Below are 17,337 nucleotides of genomic sequence, written 5' to 3' on the forward strand. Positions count from 1 at the left end.
AAACAGGGCCGCTGTTGGATGCCTCTTCCACAGTTATGCTCACCAGTGTTCAGTTACTCTGCAACAAAGTTGATGAGCTCTGGGCAAGTGGCAAGTTTCTAATCCAGTGTAGCAGCCCCTGTGTCCTTGCTTTAACAAAAACTTTACTTCGGAACAAGACTGATTCCGATTTGGAAGTTGATGGCTTTGGGAAACTCTTTCTCTTGGTCAGAGACTCTTCAGAGACTAGTAAATCACTCAGTGGAGGCTTGTGTCTCTATGGCAATAAAAACTGGTGCAACACTGATTATCAGGGAGACTTTATGCACAGCTCAAATTGAACTCATGTTTGTATCCCTGCGACCCTTTTGTATATGTTCAGCTGAAAGCCAGGGTTGACACCACCGGCAACACTAAACTTTTTTGGATGATTTTAATTGCATCAAACCATTAAAATCTTAAGTAATTTTAACAGTACATTTCTTGTCCAACACAACTCTCAATCTGTCTGAATCTTTGCTACTGATTTGTAAAGGGGAATTAAAATCCTATCATATAGCTCCACTCTGTACGTCCTGTTTCGTCCTGCAAATCGCCCCTAAACGAACTTGTTTGAAAGTGCCTGTGCTGGCCTGGAATAACAGAGAACTGTCTGCATACATTATATCTTGTGAAGATTTGATCATTCCACAGAAATCAATTTTCATTTATCCAAATAATAAATTCTAATCTGTTAAAGCCTCAATTATTCAGTGAAATGTCAGTTTGAACCAAGGGCATGTGAATAAATACAGGGAGGCACAGAAGAAGGTTGAAGAAGAACTCAAGCTTGGTAAATAGAGTTATAAAGATATAATCAGTGATGAGGATGAAGTCTAAGAACATCTATAATATTCATTTTAACATCATCATTTTAGTAGAGAGCAGTCAGTTTTTCAAAATGTAGCTCTCGGAAAAGATGTTTGCAGGTTACCATGTGAATTCTTTTCCGGGGGGGTCAAGGGCAGGAAAGCCTGAATGCTTATGAACTGTGCTGCACAACTAGAAGGTATAGTTTGTTTTCTTTTTTACACTCCAAATTCATGTAATGATCACAGGCCTGTGGCACTTATATCTCCTCCAATAATGAAATTGTTTAAAGAGATTCCTAAGTATGACTCTGGCACACTTAGAAGGTGCACAGACTTGTTTTGAATATTTTTTCCTCCACTTTTAATTGTATTCAACTCCACATCTTATCAGTGAGACTTGAGAGGATTCATTACATTGATCCTTGATCTCTCTCCCTCACTCTCGATTTTCGAATTGTTTCTCCTACCCTCAAACTTTCCAGCTGCCACTTTAATCTGTCTTCATCTGTTATAGCTTCCGCTCCTCTCTTTCCTTTCTCTCATTCTCCATCTGCAGTTGGCTGTTTTATTCTTGTTTAAACAGAGATGGACTCCTGGGGTGTGTGTTTATGTGTGCACTTGCATTACTCATGTTGTGGTGGCATAAGTCTGGAACATTGTGGTAACTCGTCTTCCTCTTAGAGAACAAAACAAATCCCTCATGTAAATCTGTCATTAATCTCTAGGGCGAAGACTTGGTATAAAGCTTAGCAAGTAGTGGTTGCGGTAAAGGGTTAGTAACTCTCTTAAATAAGACTAGTATTATACTGGCTTGCAAATGAGCACATAGTTTGTTTCAACCCAGAAATCACTTTAGACAGTCACATAGTTGGGACATGTGCTCCTCGTGCATACAAATAAAAAATTAAAATTAATTAAATTAAAATAAAAACAAAGTTTCAATTTTAAGTCATTTAATTTTTGGGTAAGCTTTGGGGTCAGACAGTCAGTAATGTGGGCCACTGTAATGTAGTCTGAAGTCATGGATACATCTCTGGTTGTGTGTGTGGTTGTGGGGGGTTATCAGTAGGCAGAAATGTGAGAAAAATACAAAAGTGTGAGTTTAAAAATGAGTATTGTGGTTGTTATTATATCATCACTATATTTTATTATATTTTATCTTTGTTTTTTTCCTTTTCTTTGCAAAGAAGACCATGAAATATAGCTATACACCCACATACTCTCTAAACATTCACCTGCCCTGCCTCTTTATTAGGTAGACCTTCCTAATAGCCGGTTGGACCGTTTTTTCCTTTCTGAACTGCAGATACAACAAGGTGCTGGAAACATGGAAAGATTTTTGCCCATATTGAAACGATAGCTTCGCACAGTTATTGCAGATTTGTTAGCAGCGCATCCATGATGTGAATCTCCAGCTCCAGTACATCCCAACGGTGCTCAACTGGATTGAGATCTGTGAATGTGGAGGCTATTTGAGTACAGGGAACTCATTGTCATGTAAAAGAAACCAGTTTGAGATAATGTGAGCTTTAAGACATGGTGTGTTATGTTCCTGGAAACATCCAGAAGATGAAGAAGATGGGTACACTGTGGTCATAAAGGGATGGACGTGCTCAGGAAAACGACAGGTACTAAGGGGCACAAAGTGTGCCAGGAAAGTATCCCCCCACACCACAACCTTCTATTGTTCAGTTTGGATGAGCTTGTGTGAATTCTAGTGTTAGTTTCATGTTCTTAGTTGATCCTCTGCTGCTGTAGCCCACCTCCCTTGAGTTTTGACATTTTGCAGGCTCAGAGAAGCGCTTGCATAACTTGGTAGTATTAAGTGGTTATTTGATTTACTGCTGTCTTCCTATCAGCTTGAAGGAGTCTGGCCATTCTGCTCTGTCGTCTGACGTAAACAAGGCGTTTTCACTCAGAGAACTGCCGCTCACGGGATGATTTAGATGTATACTCAGACCAGCGCGTCTGGCACCAACAGCCACACCAGGTTAGAGACATTATACACAGTATACCTTTGTTAGTGCAACTACAAAATAAAGAAGACAGAAAACCAAGGGAGAAAAACTATCACTTATTTTTCAACACACAAAATGACATCCAGCTAACTAACTTTGTTTGAACACAGAACAAGTTAAGCAGTCAGATTTAGTGACAGCAGTCAGGCAGAAATAATCACTGCATGTAACCTAAAATAAAGCTAATGAAGCTGAATGCACGCATGGAGCTGCAGATGTAACGCTGTGCACTCTGATCATAACTGATTAAACTGCACTGTCAGTTTTGCAGTCACCACTGGAGCCGGACATCAACTAGTACTGTGGCTCAAACTCAGACTTTAAGCTATAAAATAATGTTGCTCCTCTATGGTTCTTTCTGCCCTCAGTGTCAAAACACAGCTGACAGACTTTTGGCATACAGTGTACTCTGTAGTTGTAGCTGCTGGTGCACACAGTTGACTACTCCTGAGGTAACCTCACACTGACACCAGCTACACTGTAATGCAGTCCTGTGTATTTTTGATACGAATCTGAATTGATTTTATCTGAACAATAAAAAAATAAATCTAAAAAACAACACAATGCAAAAGCCTGCCTAAGATGAAATCTTAGATTTTATTGATTTTTATAAAAAGCACTTGAGGGGATACTTGTGTATACTTGAGGAGATGGAAGTCAGTCCTGTTTAAGAGCTGTTAAAAATTCTTGTCTGACTAAGTCTGGTCTGAAAAACTATTCAAATGGATGAGAATCATCTCACAAAAGGAAGATCCAAGACTTTCCTCTTCTGCAGAGGATAAGCTCATTAGAGTCACCAGAGATCCCCAATTAATGACACCTCAGATTAGAGCTCACATCAATGCATCCCAGAGTTCAAGTAGCAGACGCTTCTCAGCATCAACTAATCAGGCTTTCATGGCTAAATTGCTGCAGAGAAGCCACTTCTGAAGGTTATTAGTTGAAAAACCGAACTGCTTGGGTTGAGAAAATTTGGATTGTTTAGGCAATACAATGAGTTTGTGCAAACGCTGGCTACTTTAAAGAATTTTTTAATTTCATTTAAAAAATTAAAGTTTATTATTTCATAATTTCAATTTTCAGTGCGGTAAAACCACTAAACGTGCGGATGTGCCCAGACATTTGACTGTTTCTCTACGTGCATGCAACAGTGTCACAATGAGGAAAAAGATGTGTAGCGCTGTTTCTCCCCCCTCATATTTCCACCGAGTTTGTCTGCCTGTCTATTGAGAGATGAAAGAGCAATGATTAGGTCATAAATACTTTATCAAAGCATCGATAGTCCGTACACACACACACACACACACACACACACACACACACACACACACACACACACACACACACACACACAAATGCACAGGAGGCACTCAGATACGGCCTTTGATTGGGTCTGATGGCCTTTGTAGTTGTCCCCAGAGTGACAGTAATTGAACCGATTCCAATGACATTAGAGACATAAACCACCCAGTCACAAGTTTTTTGAGGCGACATGACAGGAGAAAGCAAACCAATGCAATGCCTCGATGTGAAATGACAGGACCGCCCACTCTCCACCATCCCAGCCTCCCCCACCCATCCACTTAGAGATGTGCTATCCGTATACGTTTCCAAAATGTCACTGGAATCATTTTGATCTGCCCCTCCTGCCTGAATACTTAATGTTGCACAGAAATTCAAAGTGGCGTCCTGCAGCTGACTGTAATTTACAGTAGGTGTACAGGTTAGTCTTTATATCTCAAAAGGTTGCATGTGCTGGGCCAGTGATGACATTCTTGGGTTTTACCTTTGAAAGGTTTTTAATATTTTGAGGTTTAGTTATAGAACCAGATTCATCTGAAAGTTAAGACTTTGACTGAAAAAAATTATTTTATATCTTAAAAGAGTTGAATGGATTTGTGAATTGCATGTGTGATCTGACTAAAAGAATAGTCACTGGGAAATAGATGCAAATTAACTTTACTTCAGTGGAGTAATTACTTATCTCTGAATATGTGTGTCTTTGCAAGCTCTATTCATGACCTTACTGGTAGGCTCCTAAAATATGGAATCTAGAATTTGTGCACACACGCAGACTGTGACATCTTTGATCTTATTTTCTATTTTCCACATCACTAACCACACCCTTCTTCCACACTCATCTGTCTACGCTTCTGTTTCTTTCTCACATTTATAATTTCTCCAGGTTTCATGATCCAAAACTAATCAACAGAAATGTTTCGACAGTAAGAAAAATAAAGGGTCAAACAAATAAATGGATGCAGATTGAGATTTTCTGCACCCTTTTGCCACAGACACAGAGAGACAATTCCCTAAAAGATATTAAACAAAAGTAACCAACTTTAATTTGGAAGAAAACGCCTCCGGGCAAAATCTATGCTTTGGTAATTGTGTAATTCTCCACAGTGGGTATGCCAATATCTGAATCCTACCAGGCCTCTAATCCCTATTAAGAGCTCCTTTTAATTCATTTTCGGAAATACAATTCATTTGCTTCAGATAGAAAGTAGCCCTGTAGACACTGTAACATCTCTCAGTGTTTCATCTTCCCCGAACTGGGTCCTCCTCACATACACTGGACCACAATGTCAACTCATATCAACCCGCACTCACTCACAGCTGTAAATGGGTCTCATTATTATCAGTAAGGACATAAATAAGCAGGTAAATTGTGGGAGTCCCTCACCATCTCTCAGAGTGATACAATCATCACCATGGTTACTGATGGACAGTGTGTATGCATAGCCGTGTAGTCACAGTACCTGCTGTTCCTTTGCATATGAATAACATCTCTAAAGCTAATAATATTTCCTCTAGGAAGTTAAAAAAAAGAAGCTAGAAATAATTATTAAAATAGAATTTAATTTTGTGTTATTATTACTGGTTAGTCCTTATGTTACACAGTGATGGATTACTGTGTTGAAGTGAAGACCTAAATGCAGGATGCAGGGGGCAGGGAGCTGAAGCTGAGCTGAAGTGAGCTTTATTGTTGATACAAAGTCCAAGGAATGAGGGGAAAAAACACAGCATCCAGAATCCTCAGGGACTAGGACTAATGCAGGGCTGCACACAGAAAACATTCATGGGAAAGTAACGGGTATGTTCACTGATGACACAAAAAGACAAAAAGCATTTGTTTATATAAATGAAGACAGACAGGATAATCATAACACATGAAGTAACTAAAATCCATACCGTGCATCCTTCAAAGTAAAACTAAAAGTATTACAGACATGAATATTAAGGCTTAACAAGATGTCAGACTACAGAACATAGGGCACACAGGACATTAATCCAGAAATGAGAGAGATGGAGGATAGAAGAGAGAAACACTGAGGGAAGTAAACGCTACAGCTAACAGAAATCTAAATAATAACCTAAACATGGAATTGCAAAACTGAAAATCATCACTAAAATAGTAATAAAGGGAAAGCTAAAATAAAGGAGTCAGTGAACTAAACATAAACAGGTTTTTCTGCTAGGGAAAAAGTAACCAAAACAGAAATGCAACAAAACAAAACTCAAACTTCAAACTCAAATATAGTAATAAAAACAGAGTTCAAGCTCACATATATAAACCTGGTAATTGAAACTCAAATACACAGAAAGTCCTGTGACCATGACACTTTAAGGTGTCATATAAGAGAGCAAAGAGGTTCCATGGATCCTCATGTACCACTGAACCAGGTCCAGGCAGTAGCAGTCTAAACAGAGCTGCATCCTCCCTCTCCTCGTCCATCGCCTCCTTCCAGGGTGGTACTGATGTGTCCGACCAGTCAGGAGAGACAGTCCACTGTGTCCTGCTCTGCTTTGAGTTTTTGTACTGTTAGGATATGTCTGAAGCATCATGCTTGAAAGACATCTAAGAGAGATTCTAGACAGGTTCTTGAACCACCTGAATTGGCTCCTTTCCACACTAAGGAGCTGTGGTTTTACTGTGAGCACCTCCCAAATGACTGAGCTCCCCATCCCATCTGAAAGGCTGAGCCTAAACACCCTTTAAAAGAAGCTCATTTCCACAGCTTACCTGCAGGATCTCATTCTTTCAGCCACACAGCTCAGCTCACGGCAATAGGCGATTGTAGGAATGCAGATCGACCGGTAAATCACCAGCTTTGTCTTCTCACTCAGTGCTCTCTCCACTGCAACAGACTTCCACAGTGTCACTGCTGACACCAGATCGATACTTATGTCAGTCTCCAGCTCTGTACCTCACCCACTCTCTCACAGCTCAAGATGATATATTTAATTTGCCAAATGAACTTCAAAGCAGATATTCAGAAAAGTCTGTAAATGCTGAGATTTGTAAAGATGCTACGAGTTTTGGGATGATTTTCCGCTAGTGGCGTATCAGTTAAATGATTAATTTCAACGCTATACAATTAAAACAAGCAAATACATTTTACAAGATCTAAATCTTTATATTTCAGAGGTAGCAGAGTTCCCGCAGCGTTTCACATTTCAGACTGAAGAACTGTTTGTTGAGACTAAAGAACACGTTATAGTGACAGTTAGATTAAATGTTTCAGTGTCCTGACTCAGATCTCTTTCTAAGCCTTCTGATAAGAGCTTCTGCATCTGTAGAAGAGTAAGAGAACAAGGAAAGAGGTGGAGAGTCTGAGAATCAGAGGAGGTCGATTTTTGGAAAAGGCAGGACTTGATTCTTAAGCTTGTGTGTACGTGTTGCTGTTTGGGATGCAAAAGATGTCCAATAGCCGCTGCTGCAGATGTGGCTTTTCTCCAAGATTGATTGTTTCCCCCAGGGAGGGAGATGGTGAGTGTAAGACAGAGAAAGATTTATGCCCAGCTCAGTGCCCTACTACTGTTTGTTTAAATGTTCTTCCCTCTATCTCTGTTGTCAGTAACCGATGTTGCCTTTTCCTAATAAGGTGAAAACGGCAAGGTACTCAAATACCCTCTTTCTGTTAGAAGACAGGATGACACTTAATTACATTTGCTTTTACCCTCTCTTACTCATAGGTTTACGTATGTGATCTGTTTAATGCTACTGTCACACTCAAGAAAACTGTGGTTGTAGACCACAGCACAACCAAAATTATGATGTTGCCTTTGACATGGTTGCTTTGAAAACAGGGACCAAGGTCTGTTAACACTCACAGTCGGTTTCCATTTTCAGAGTGGTGCATCCTTTGGTGCATCAAGATAAAACTGCACCAAGATAGAGTCTGCTTTAAGGTTTTGACTTAATGGGGTGAAGCTGGCAATTGCATGCAATCTGTTTATGATAATACTGCAACTAAATGTGATAACTCAGTGAAAATAGCAAATCTGTAGCTGTCTACATACAAAAATTCCCATGACGTTTTTACATTCAGAATGCTTCCAGAAAGTCAAACACAAATTCAGAAAGTGCTCCTCAAATAGTGACATAGTTGCTGCACAATGACTGTTTAACTTCAAAATCAGGTTTGCAAACCTTCCCCAGTCTGCCACTGATTCCAATCAATTTGACAGCGATCACTTGAGGTCAGGTCACCTACCACTTGCGATTGAAAGTGCTAAACCAGAGGTTGAAGGTGTTGTACACTCAACCTTTGGACAACCTGGTTTCACAACTGCTTGCAGATAGTTGCCAAAAAGGAAAAAAGTTTCACCAGGCAACCACCAATTTTTCCTAGTCACAAAGAGGTTGCTCTCCTATTTTTATTCTAGTGTGACTGAGCCATAATACCAGTTTGATCTAAAATGGTGAAATGGTCTTTTTTTTTATTTTATGTCAAAATTAAAAACATGTTTTTTCTTCTTTTGCATTGACATTAAATGATAGTCAAACCCAGATAAAGCTCTGAGCCTCGTGTGAACGGATATGAAATTGTTAGTTTCTGAATGAGTTCTAAGGGAATGGTGTTTGGAAGTTTTTCTAGCAAAAATGACAAACACTGTATAGTTCCAGCTCCACAAACAGGAAACTTTGTTGCTCTGTTTACATCACTGTAAACTGAATATCCTTGGATTTTGGATAAAATGCGCTGTGTTTATGTGATTTTGGGGTTTGGGTGTTTTTTTACTGGATAACATGATATGATATGTCATAGACTAGAGGAATAATGAGAAAAATAACTTCATCAATAACCAGAGTCTTAGTTGCTGTCCTGGTGGTTTATTTTATGAATGGGGTATGTGTGTGTGTTTGGAATAATGGGCTTTTTTGGTTACACACATAAACACCATTGTTTAGCAAAAAGCATTACATATTACACTATTTTCCACACATGCATTTGCCAACTATTGTGAATAACAACAAAAAAATCAAAGCCAAGTAGGACTATTATTTTCTTATGTGCGTGCTGTTTAATTCATTAAACGAAACTCTAATGAAAGTATGTAACTGTTGTTCTCTCTTGATGTATTGGAATTCATACAGAACATGTGGCTCTGCTGTAAGATGCATCTGCACTCTGTGCTTTACAGTACAGATGATAAATGTCTGCAAATAACAATACTGTGTGTGAGATGATGAAAGAACAATTTGTGTGTTTTGTGTGTGTGTGAAAGAGAGGAGTGAGGGAGGAAGATTTAGAGCAGGATTTTTCATTTTGTGGTGAATCCATTGAGTAAAAACCATCATTTCCCATGAGGCCTGACTCTAATGGTGTTTATTACAACTGCAGATTCAAATCGAATCAATTTGACGTGTTGACTGGTTTGAATATCAGTAGGATGGGAACCATCTGTCTGGGGCTCACTTTAAATTTCACCCTCCCTCCCTGCACATCTCTACTTCCCTTTAATTTTTCCTAGTCCTAATATTACCAATGTTAGACTTATTTATCTGCTTTGTGCACAGAGTAGAGAAACAAACCTAACTCACACAAATGCACCACGACCACCAACACATGCACAAACACACTTGTTTACCAGCACCGGCTCAGTAATTGACACATCAAAGACAGCTGTGCTGATTTTCTGTTTTTTAGCTTTCAGTTTGTTGCTAACTTCTTTTGTTTTAGAGTGTTTATTGGTGTTTTCTCCCTCATCAACTGTGTCTTTCTCTTTTAAACAACTTCTTCAGGCATGTTATTATTCAAACCATGTCTGCGCCAACTCTGCTAGCTGTAAGAAACAAACCATCCCTCTCCCTAGTTTGAAATTTCTCCTCTGTCGCCTGAAAGCCTTGGCCTGTTAATTCATTTGTTCTGACATACGTCCTTTATACCATGCAGACCACCCCAGTGCATTGTGAGAGGTTTATATACACAAGTGCTAAAGCATATCCTGAGCTGTCCAAAATTCCATACTAAAGTAATATTTAGTGTGCAGAGATTTTTTTTTTGTGCGTCTGAAACCAGTATATATACCCAACAGTATGCCAGGTGTGGAATAATATGGTATACCAGCAGTGGACACTACACCAGCATAAACATCACCCCACAGAAGATATTAGTGGCTGAATCAGACATTATGATTTCCTGGAAGAAAACAAAGCCCAGAATAATAGCAGGTATAAAAAGGGTTTCTTATGCCTTTCAAAATGGGCCTTAGGGGGGGTGATTCTGCATATAAACACACACATATTTAACCTCCTAGGACCTGGCGTCAACATATGTGGACATCACATTTTGGATTGTCTAGACCAAAATACTAAATTTGACTCTACAAGGGCCTGATATCCACTTACGAGGAAATTATACTGACACTGTTCTACCAAAATTTAAAACGTATGTCCTCATATGTGGATCTCATTTTTCTCAGAAACAAAAATCAGGTAGAAAAGAAATCTGGTAATTCTTTGTTTTTACATTCATCAGGTGCCAATCAGTCCCAATTGGCAAAGAGAAATTAAAAATGCATGTCATGAAAGAGTTTGGGTCTTAGAAGGTTAAGTCAGTGTTACCTTAGTTGTCAAAAGTGGGGGGTTTCTGTAAAGGCCATTAACAAACCCAAAAAATTATAATTGATTAATTAAATCCAACTTAAACTGGTCAAAAAGTGTTTTTTTTATGGAGAAAAAAAAATTCCTCCACTTACATGCTACCATCCACATATTACCAAGCTCAAAATGACCATCGTAACATAATTATATGTTTCTTATGTTAAGTTTTGCATTTCAGATACAAAGTATAACTGGGGCTGAAAACATGAGATTTGCAGGTCATATGCAAAATAATTTGTCTCATAAATGCAAAAGCCTTCCATGCATACATTTACTTAACCTTTTATCCAGTTGGGGTAACAGGGGGCTGGAGCCTGTCTCAGTCATCATAGGGGAAGTGGGAAAGTACATCCTGGATAGGTCTGTCACAGGGCTAACACAAAGAGACAAACCATTCACCCTCACGTTAAGATCTGTGGTCGATTTAGAATCACCAGTTAGCCTAACATCCATATCTTTGGACTGGATTACCCAGAGAGAGCCCCACTGTCTCCTTCAAAGTTGTCTCTTTGTGAGACACTGTACCACTTCTAGTCCTTCTGCTAAGGTTTTATCACAGTTTGCAACGATCATTCTGACCTCCTGCAAATGTGTATCTGTTTGCTATGTCAATATGATGACCTTTCATGTTGAATGTTGTATTTGGAAAGAGGACGAAGTCACAGGTAACCAAATACAGTGAGTAGCGCTGGTGCTAAGTGAGGATTTTGTTGGTGTCGCCAGAAGTTCCTGTGCAATGTGTTGTGAGAGTGTATGACGGAGCAATGAAATATGGCATAGCTCAGGTCATCACGGCAGAATCTGCTGACAGTCCAACCCTGGAGTCGACTTCACCGTGCACAATCCCATAAATGTCAAAAAAATAGAGCGCGAGCTATTGACTTGATGGATCATCTTGGAGGTTGCACACTCCAGGTTCTTCCACTGAAAAATAAGAGTCATCTGAGTTGTAGCTGAAGATCTACGTCTCATCACCAGTGATGATACTTGACATGAAATTTGGGTCAGTTTGACATAGCTGTGATCCTGAAGTTTAACGTACACAAGAAAGTGGCCATGACCAGGGAGTGAGCTCAGCTGTAGAACTTTATGATCACTTTTTTGATCATATCTTTGTCAGAATTTCTAAAATTGTTAATAATCAACAATTTAACATTGCCACCATAGAGTCGTGTTGCTTTCGTGGGAAAAAAGTGTATCACTACTATTGTTGGTAGAAAAGTTCTCATTAAAAAAAATAACGTCAGTACTAATAACCACCTTGTCTCAGCGGTGTTTACAGTTAGCTGTGTTGTCAGTAAAACTGTATTTACAGTACAGCCAATATATTTTCCTCTGATTTCCTAGTAGCACATAGGTTTAATTGTATTTACTGACAGAAGTAACTGTTATTATTTTTATTATAATTGCATTTTTTTGTCACAGACATGTGGGGAAACAAAATTATTTCATTCGCTACACTAAATATTATGTACAGATCAACATTTTTCTAACTGTTTCTCTCTAAGCATGTCTTGTTATTTCAAAACTATTTTATTTTTCATTAAAAAAAAACTGGCTCAGAAATAACCAGGCGGTAATTTTACAAAATCTCATAGCATATCATGTTTCAGTGCCGCTGGAGTTTTGCAGGTGTCAAAGCTATGTAGAGGTGTTCAGAACATACGATGAAAGGTATTGTTCATTTCCTGAAGCAATTTAACAAATAATCACTCACTCTTTTGTCTCCACATCTTTACCCTCTCCTTTAGGTGACGTGTAATTGCTTCACCATCAGTGATGGGGAGCTGCAGGAGATTGGAGTTGGCCTGTATCCAAGGTAACAAAGGGCAGTGTGGAGAGCATACACATCTAAAAAGCATCATTAATTTCAATCTTGCTCGTAATCTTTGTTAGATGGCACTCTTACTTATAAAAAAGCCACAAAATTTAAAAGCTGCGTAGACTTACCTGCCCGATCACTGCGCCCTAACCAACCCCACCCATCCTCGTACCTGCTCGCTTTTAAAGCCCTGCCTGCGCTTCTCGATGTTTTCCTGACAGTTCTTTGAAGTAGGAGGAAAAAGGGGGGAATCAAGGGAGTCAATTTTTGCTATAAGGCAAAAACCTGAAAATGAATGTTGACAGTATATATTATAATGCTTTTAGTGGAAGACAGACGGAAAAGGAAAGCTGGAATTCATAGAGAAATGCAAGGTTTGACTCCCAACTGATGTGGGATTGATAATGTGTTTGTTGTGTAGAATAGGGGGCACATTATTCGTGCAATGTAAGTAATTAGTGTGAATTTCTGTAGTTTGAGTAGATTTCGCTGTGTGACTGTAGCATTAACCAGTCATAAAGCGTGTAAGTACGTCCATTTTTAGTAGAGCAGTTAACAAAATATTATTCACTCTCTCTGCTGTCCTAGAAAGGGGAATGAAGGCCGTATACAGCCTTGCACTGGCATATTTTTGCCTTTTCTTATCACTGCAGAGACTCACCGAAAGACTAAAAATCTTCCTGTCACAGTTAGGCTCTATAGCTCAGGAAAGGTAACCCTGGTTGCTCTTCAAACCTCTGGTATTGTGTAGATTTTGAATATCTGCCTCACACTAATCACATACATGTTTGTTCAAACACTGTTCAACCCACCTCTGGTTTTTTTCAGTACATAGAACTCAGTTTTATTCACATTCATTCTGATATGTCTTCCTATCGTAGTGGAAATACTGTAACTGTGTACACAGACCTCACAGGTTACACACATGTGCATAAGTGTTGATAAACCCCTTGACCTGATTTAGGGATCTGAGCATGGGTCACAATGCCCTCACTCAGATGGTCCAAAACTTGAAATGGTCCTCATAAAATACACACGAATACACACTGAGACACACACAGCAGTGCAGTACTGTATGCACTGTAATCCATGTATTGAATCCCGGGTGAATGGGGTGGGATTTGGCCTGGTGTTGTACATGTCGTTAGTGTTGTCACACACACAGACACACACCCACACACGCACACACACCACAGGTATCCCTGCCAGTTTATCTGGTTCGTGCTGAGATGTCAGATGGTCGCAGTGGCATTACCAAAGCTCAGCCAAACCACGTGGGTCTATGTGCGATTTGTGTTGTAACTCATCCATAAATAATGGGCCCGTTCTCAGAATGGTCCCCCTGCCTATTCATATTTTGGGTTGCCTAGCAACCATGGGTTTGCCGAAGAGAGGGGGATTACTGTGGTGAGACTACACCTCCGTTCATCTCACCGCTTTCTGCTCATTTTCTGTCTCTGTTATATTTCAAAAACTCTTTTTCTCATTAGCTGACTTTCTTGTCCTCCTCTCAGCTGCACTCATCCGTACCATAACCCCCTTTCACTGCTAATTGGCCTATTGACAACATGATGTGAAATCCTCAGAGCGCTCTATCAAAAGCAAAATGATTCAGAGTTGAATTGATAGCACAGATTACGTGTTGTAATCCTCCTCAACCATACATTTTATATTACCTCGTTTTAACCCCCGTGTGGATGCAGGGAAATCCTCCCAGGGGTGCAGTGCAACAAAAGCGGGGAAAAGAAATAACTTAACAGTATAACATACAGACCTGAGAGATGTTTATGAGGGGCACACTTATTAGAAAATGGAGTCACTTGACTGTGTTGGAAATCAAAAAGTAAATGAAATTTTCTCAGCCTCTATGGGATGACATCAGTTTCCGCTTGGTTACATGGATTGATGGTGGCCCTGTGTCAGATTGGTGACCTCTCCAGGCCTCTACCCTGCCTCTCGCCCAATGGTAGCCAGGTAGGCTTCAGCCAATACAACTTCTCTATTGCTAGATCGCTTTAATCCTCACCCCAGTCAATGTTCTCGAATGAATCATAGCAAAAAACAACTTCTTTATAAAGCAAGTGTATTTAAAGCAGGTGATTAGGGGTTTAGCAATTCTGATTCCATTATTGATGATTGATTATTTCCCCTTTTTGTTGTGATCAGTGTTTGGGTCATTACTCAAAAAAAGTAATTATTACCTGTAATACGCAGAACACTTTTCTGCGTATTACAGAAAAGTAAAGCAGTATGTTACTCAATTACTCCAAAGAGAAGTAATTTGTTACATTATTCGTTACATTATATTCTAGTTTCTCCGTAAAATGACTTGTAACACACTCTCTCATAATTCCCAGTTAACAATATAAACTGAGGCTACAGTCCCACACACCAACACAAATCTGTATCATAAAGAGACACACATACAATCTTTCTCTTGGTATTTGGGTATGAACACAATGCAGAAATAACCGGCACAAAAGAGATTTCAAAGCAATGAAAGCCGCAGTGATGCTACTTTAGAGAGATGAGCAGGTAAACTGTGGAAGCTGTTTGCAGTCATGGAAACAACAGCCTGACTGCTCATCTGTTTGTTACCTGTTTACATTCAATGTCTGGCTGCTGGACTTGTGGTCGGCATTCATTCACACTCAGCTTTAACATCACTCTTCTTGGCTGGCAGTCGGTGTAGATGTTTGCAAAAAGCCAAAGTTCATTTAGCAGCATAATCTAGTTGTTTCTTTCCAGTTTACCATTGCATTCCTCCTCCAGTACACAGACTGAAATAAGCTGATTGTAGCACAAGCGCAAATGGAACCGAAAAGCAGAATCAGTAGGCAAGCAGACTAACATTTCCAAGTAACTGAACTACTGGGAACCGATTCTCGATTCCCAACCCCACAGATTCTGGTTCAAGTCTAACTAAAAAGGTATATACATTTTGGGTTTAGCGTTTAATGCTCCTGTGTTAGTACAGCAGTGAACCACCTCGAAGCTGAGAAAAGAATCAATTGTGAAATAAAGATGCTCACAATAGAAACAAAGAGATGACATATCTAAGCTTTTTCCATAATTTAATACCAGTTATAATTAAGGATAATAGTCCTTTACTATCTGCAATCTCACACAATATTTCGCTCTCCGCCCTGCTACTGCAACACTTAGTCTCAGTTAGTGTGAGCCGATACTGTTAATGTGAGATGTGGTTTAGTTAATTAATCTAATTAGTATGCTAATGAGCCTCCTTCTATCAGATAAAAGCATCGTTTGGAGCGCTTGATTCCTAGTTGATATTCAACCTGCAACTTCTTCACTGTAGAACAAAGCCAGGGGGTTACTTTTACAAAGACTGAACACATGCACACACACGCGCACACTTTATCTGTTGGACCTATTGTTTTGCTGAATATGATAAACGAGTGCAGCGGTAATGGAAGGGGTCATAAAAACAGACAAGCCTCTTCAGTATTTTTCACGGCCATGTGTGCAGTGACATTAAATGTCTTTTTATGGGTCACAGAGGTCGTCAAGTACTTCTTTAAAAAGCACAATATCAACACACACAGTTACATGCTCAGCATGAGAACGATGCACATCAGGTCTTTCAGTTAATTAGTTCAGCTTGCAAGGCAGTTGGATTCCCTTGAGATGTGCAAGATTACAATCCTGAGAGAATCCATCTTTCCATGCTTCAAGTTCTTTAACCTTTTGAAGACCACAATTGGACAGGAACAGTCAGCGTACTACGAGGATCTACTAGCTAATAAAGTTTTGCTACAGGGAATTTTCGGTACAACAATCTTATGTGACACTTTGTAGGCAATTCAGCCAATAATCTGCCAAGAATATTTTTACTTTTATCTAGTACATCCATAATTTAAACATCTCACTTCTCATGGTTGTCTTTCTTTCTTTCAAAAGTCTTTTTATTAGACAAAGGTTTCAATGCAATGTATAATACAAAGTGCTTCAAAATTTTTCAAAATTTTCACATTCTTGTTCCCACCCTGACCATTAAACAACAAATAACTGGGAGCCTGCTGCCCAACTAAACCAAACACACACAGAAAAACCAAAACAAAAAAACTAAATAAAAAAACCAACAAAAACAAGAACAACAAAAAAACAAAACAAAAAAAACATCAGTCAACTGAACAAACAGACTCATTAAAAGAAAATAATAAAAAAAAGGAAAAGGAAAAAAAAGAAAAGTGGGGATGATCCTTGGACTACTCAGTAACAGTAGTTGTGGGACCGCAGTTTATAAAATTAGTTTTTTGTCCCACGAACTGTATATCTAATTTTTTCTAAATCCATACAGGACATTATATCTTAGCCATTGTGCGTGTGAGGGGGGAGAAGAGTCTTTCCACGTAAGCAAAATAGCTCGCCTGGCCAGCAGTAATGAAAAGTTTAATGCTCTAAGTCTAGAGTTGGACAGATTCAGATTCTGGACCACACCAAACATAGCACAGAGTGGCTCTGGTTCAATTTGATGCTGCAGGACTTCAGACATTGTATGGAAAACAGATTTCCAAAAGGTGGTCAACGAAGGACAGGACCAGTACATATGAAGCAATGTACCAGGAGCACCCCCACACATTCTACAAGCTGGGTCCACCCCTGGGTATATGTGCGCCAGCCTGTCCCTGGACCAATGCCCCCGATGAACTATCGTAAATTGGATAAGTGTATGTCGAGCACGCATTGATATATTGTGAACCTGACCAAGGATAGAGTCCCACAGTTCATCCGTAATATGAAAGGTAAGGT

General features: G+C 39.4%; 1 protein-coding gene across 1 annotated transcript in view; it reads left to right on the forward strand.

Annotated features, from left to right (window-relative positions):
• The window catches only part of smyd3 (SET and MYND domain containing 3), a 100,159-nt gene that overhangs the window by 66,171 nt on the left and 16,651 nt on the right, over positions 1-17,337 (forward strand). The window contains exon 6 of the mRNA XM_063477417.1: positions 12,494-12,561. Coding sequence (XP_063333487.1) covers positions 12,494-12,561 — 68 coding nt within the window. The remainder of the gene's footprint in view (positions 1-12,493; positions 12,562-17,337) is intronic.

The sequence above is a fragment of the Pelmatolapia mariae genome, linkage group LG1, assembly GCF_036321145.2.
Source record: "Pelmatolapia mariae isolate MD_Pm_ZW linkage group LG1, Pm_UMD_F_2, whole genome shotgun sequence".
Classification (NCBI taxonomy): Eukaryota; Metazoa; Chordata; class Actinopteri; order Cichliformes; family Cichlidae; genus Pelmatolapia; species Pelmatolapia mariae.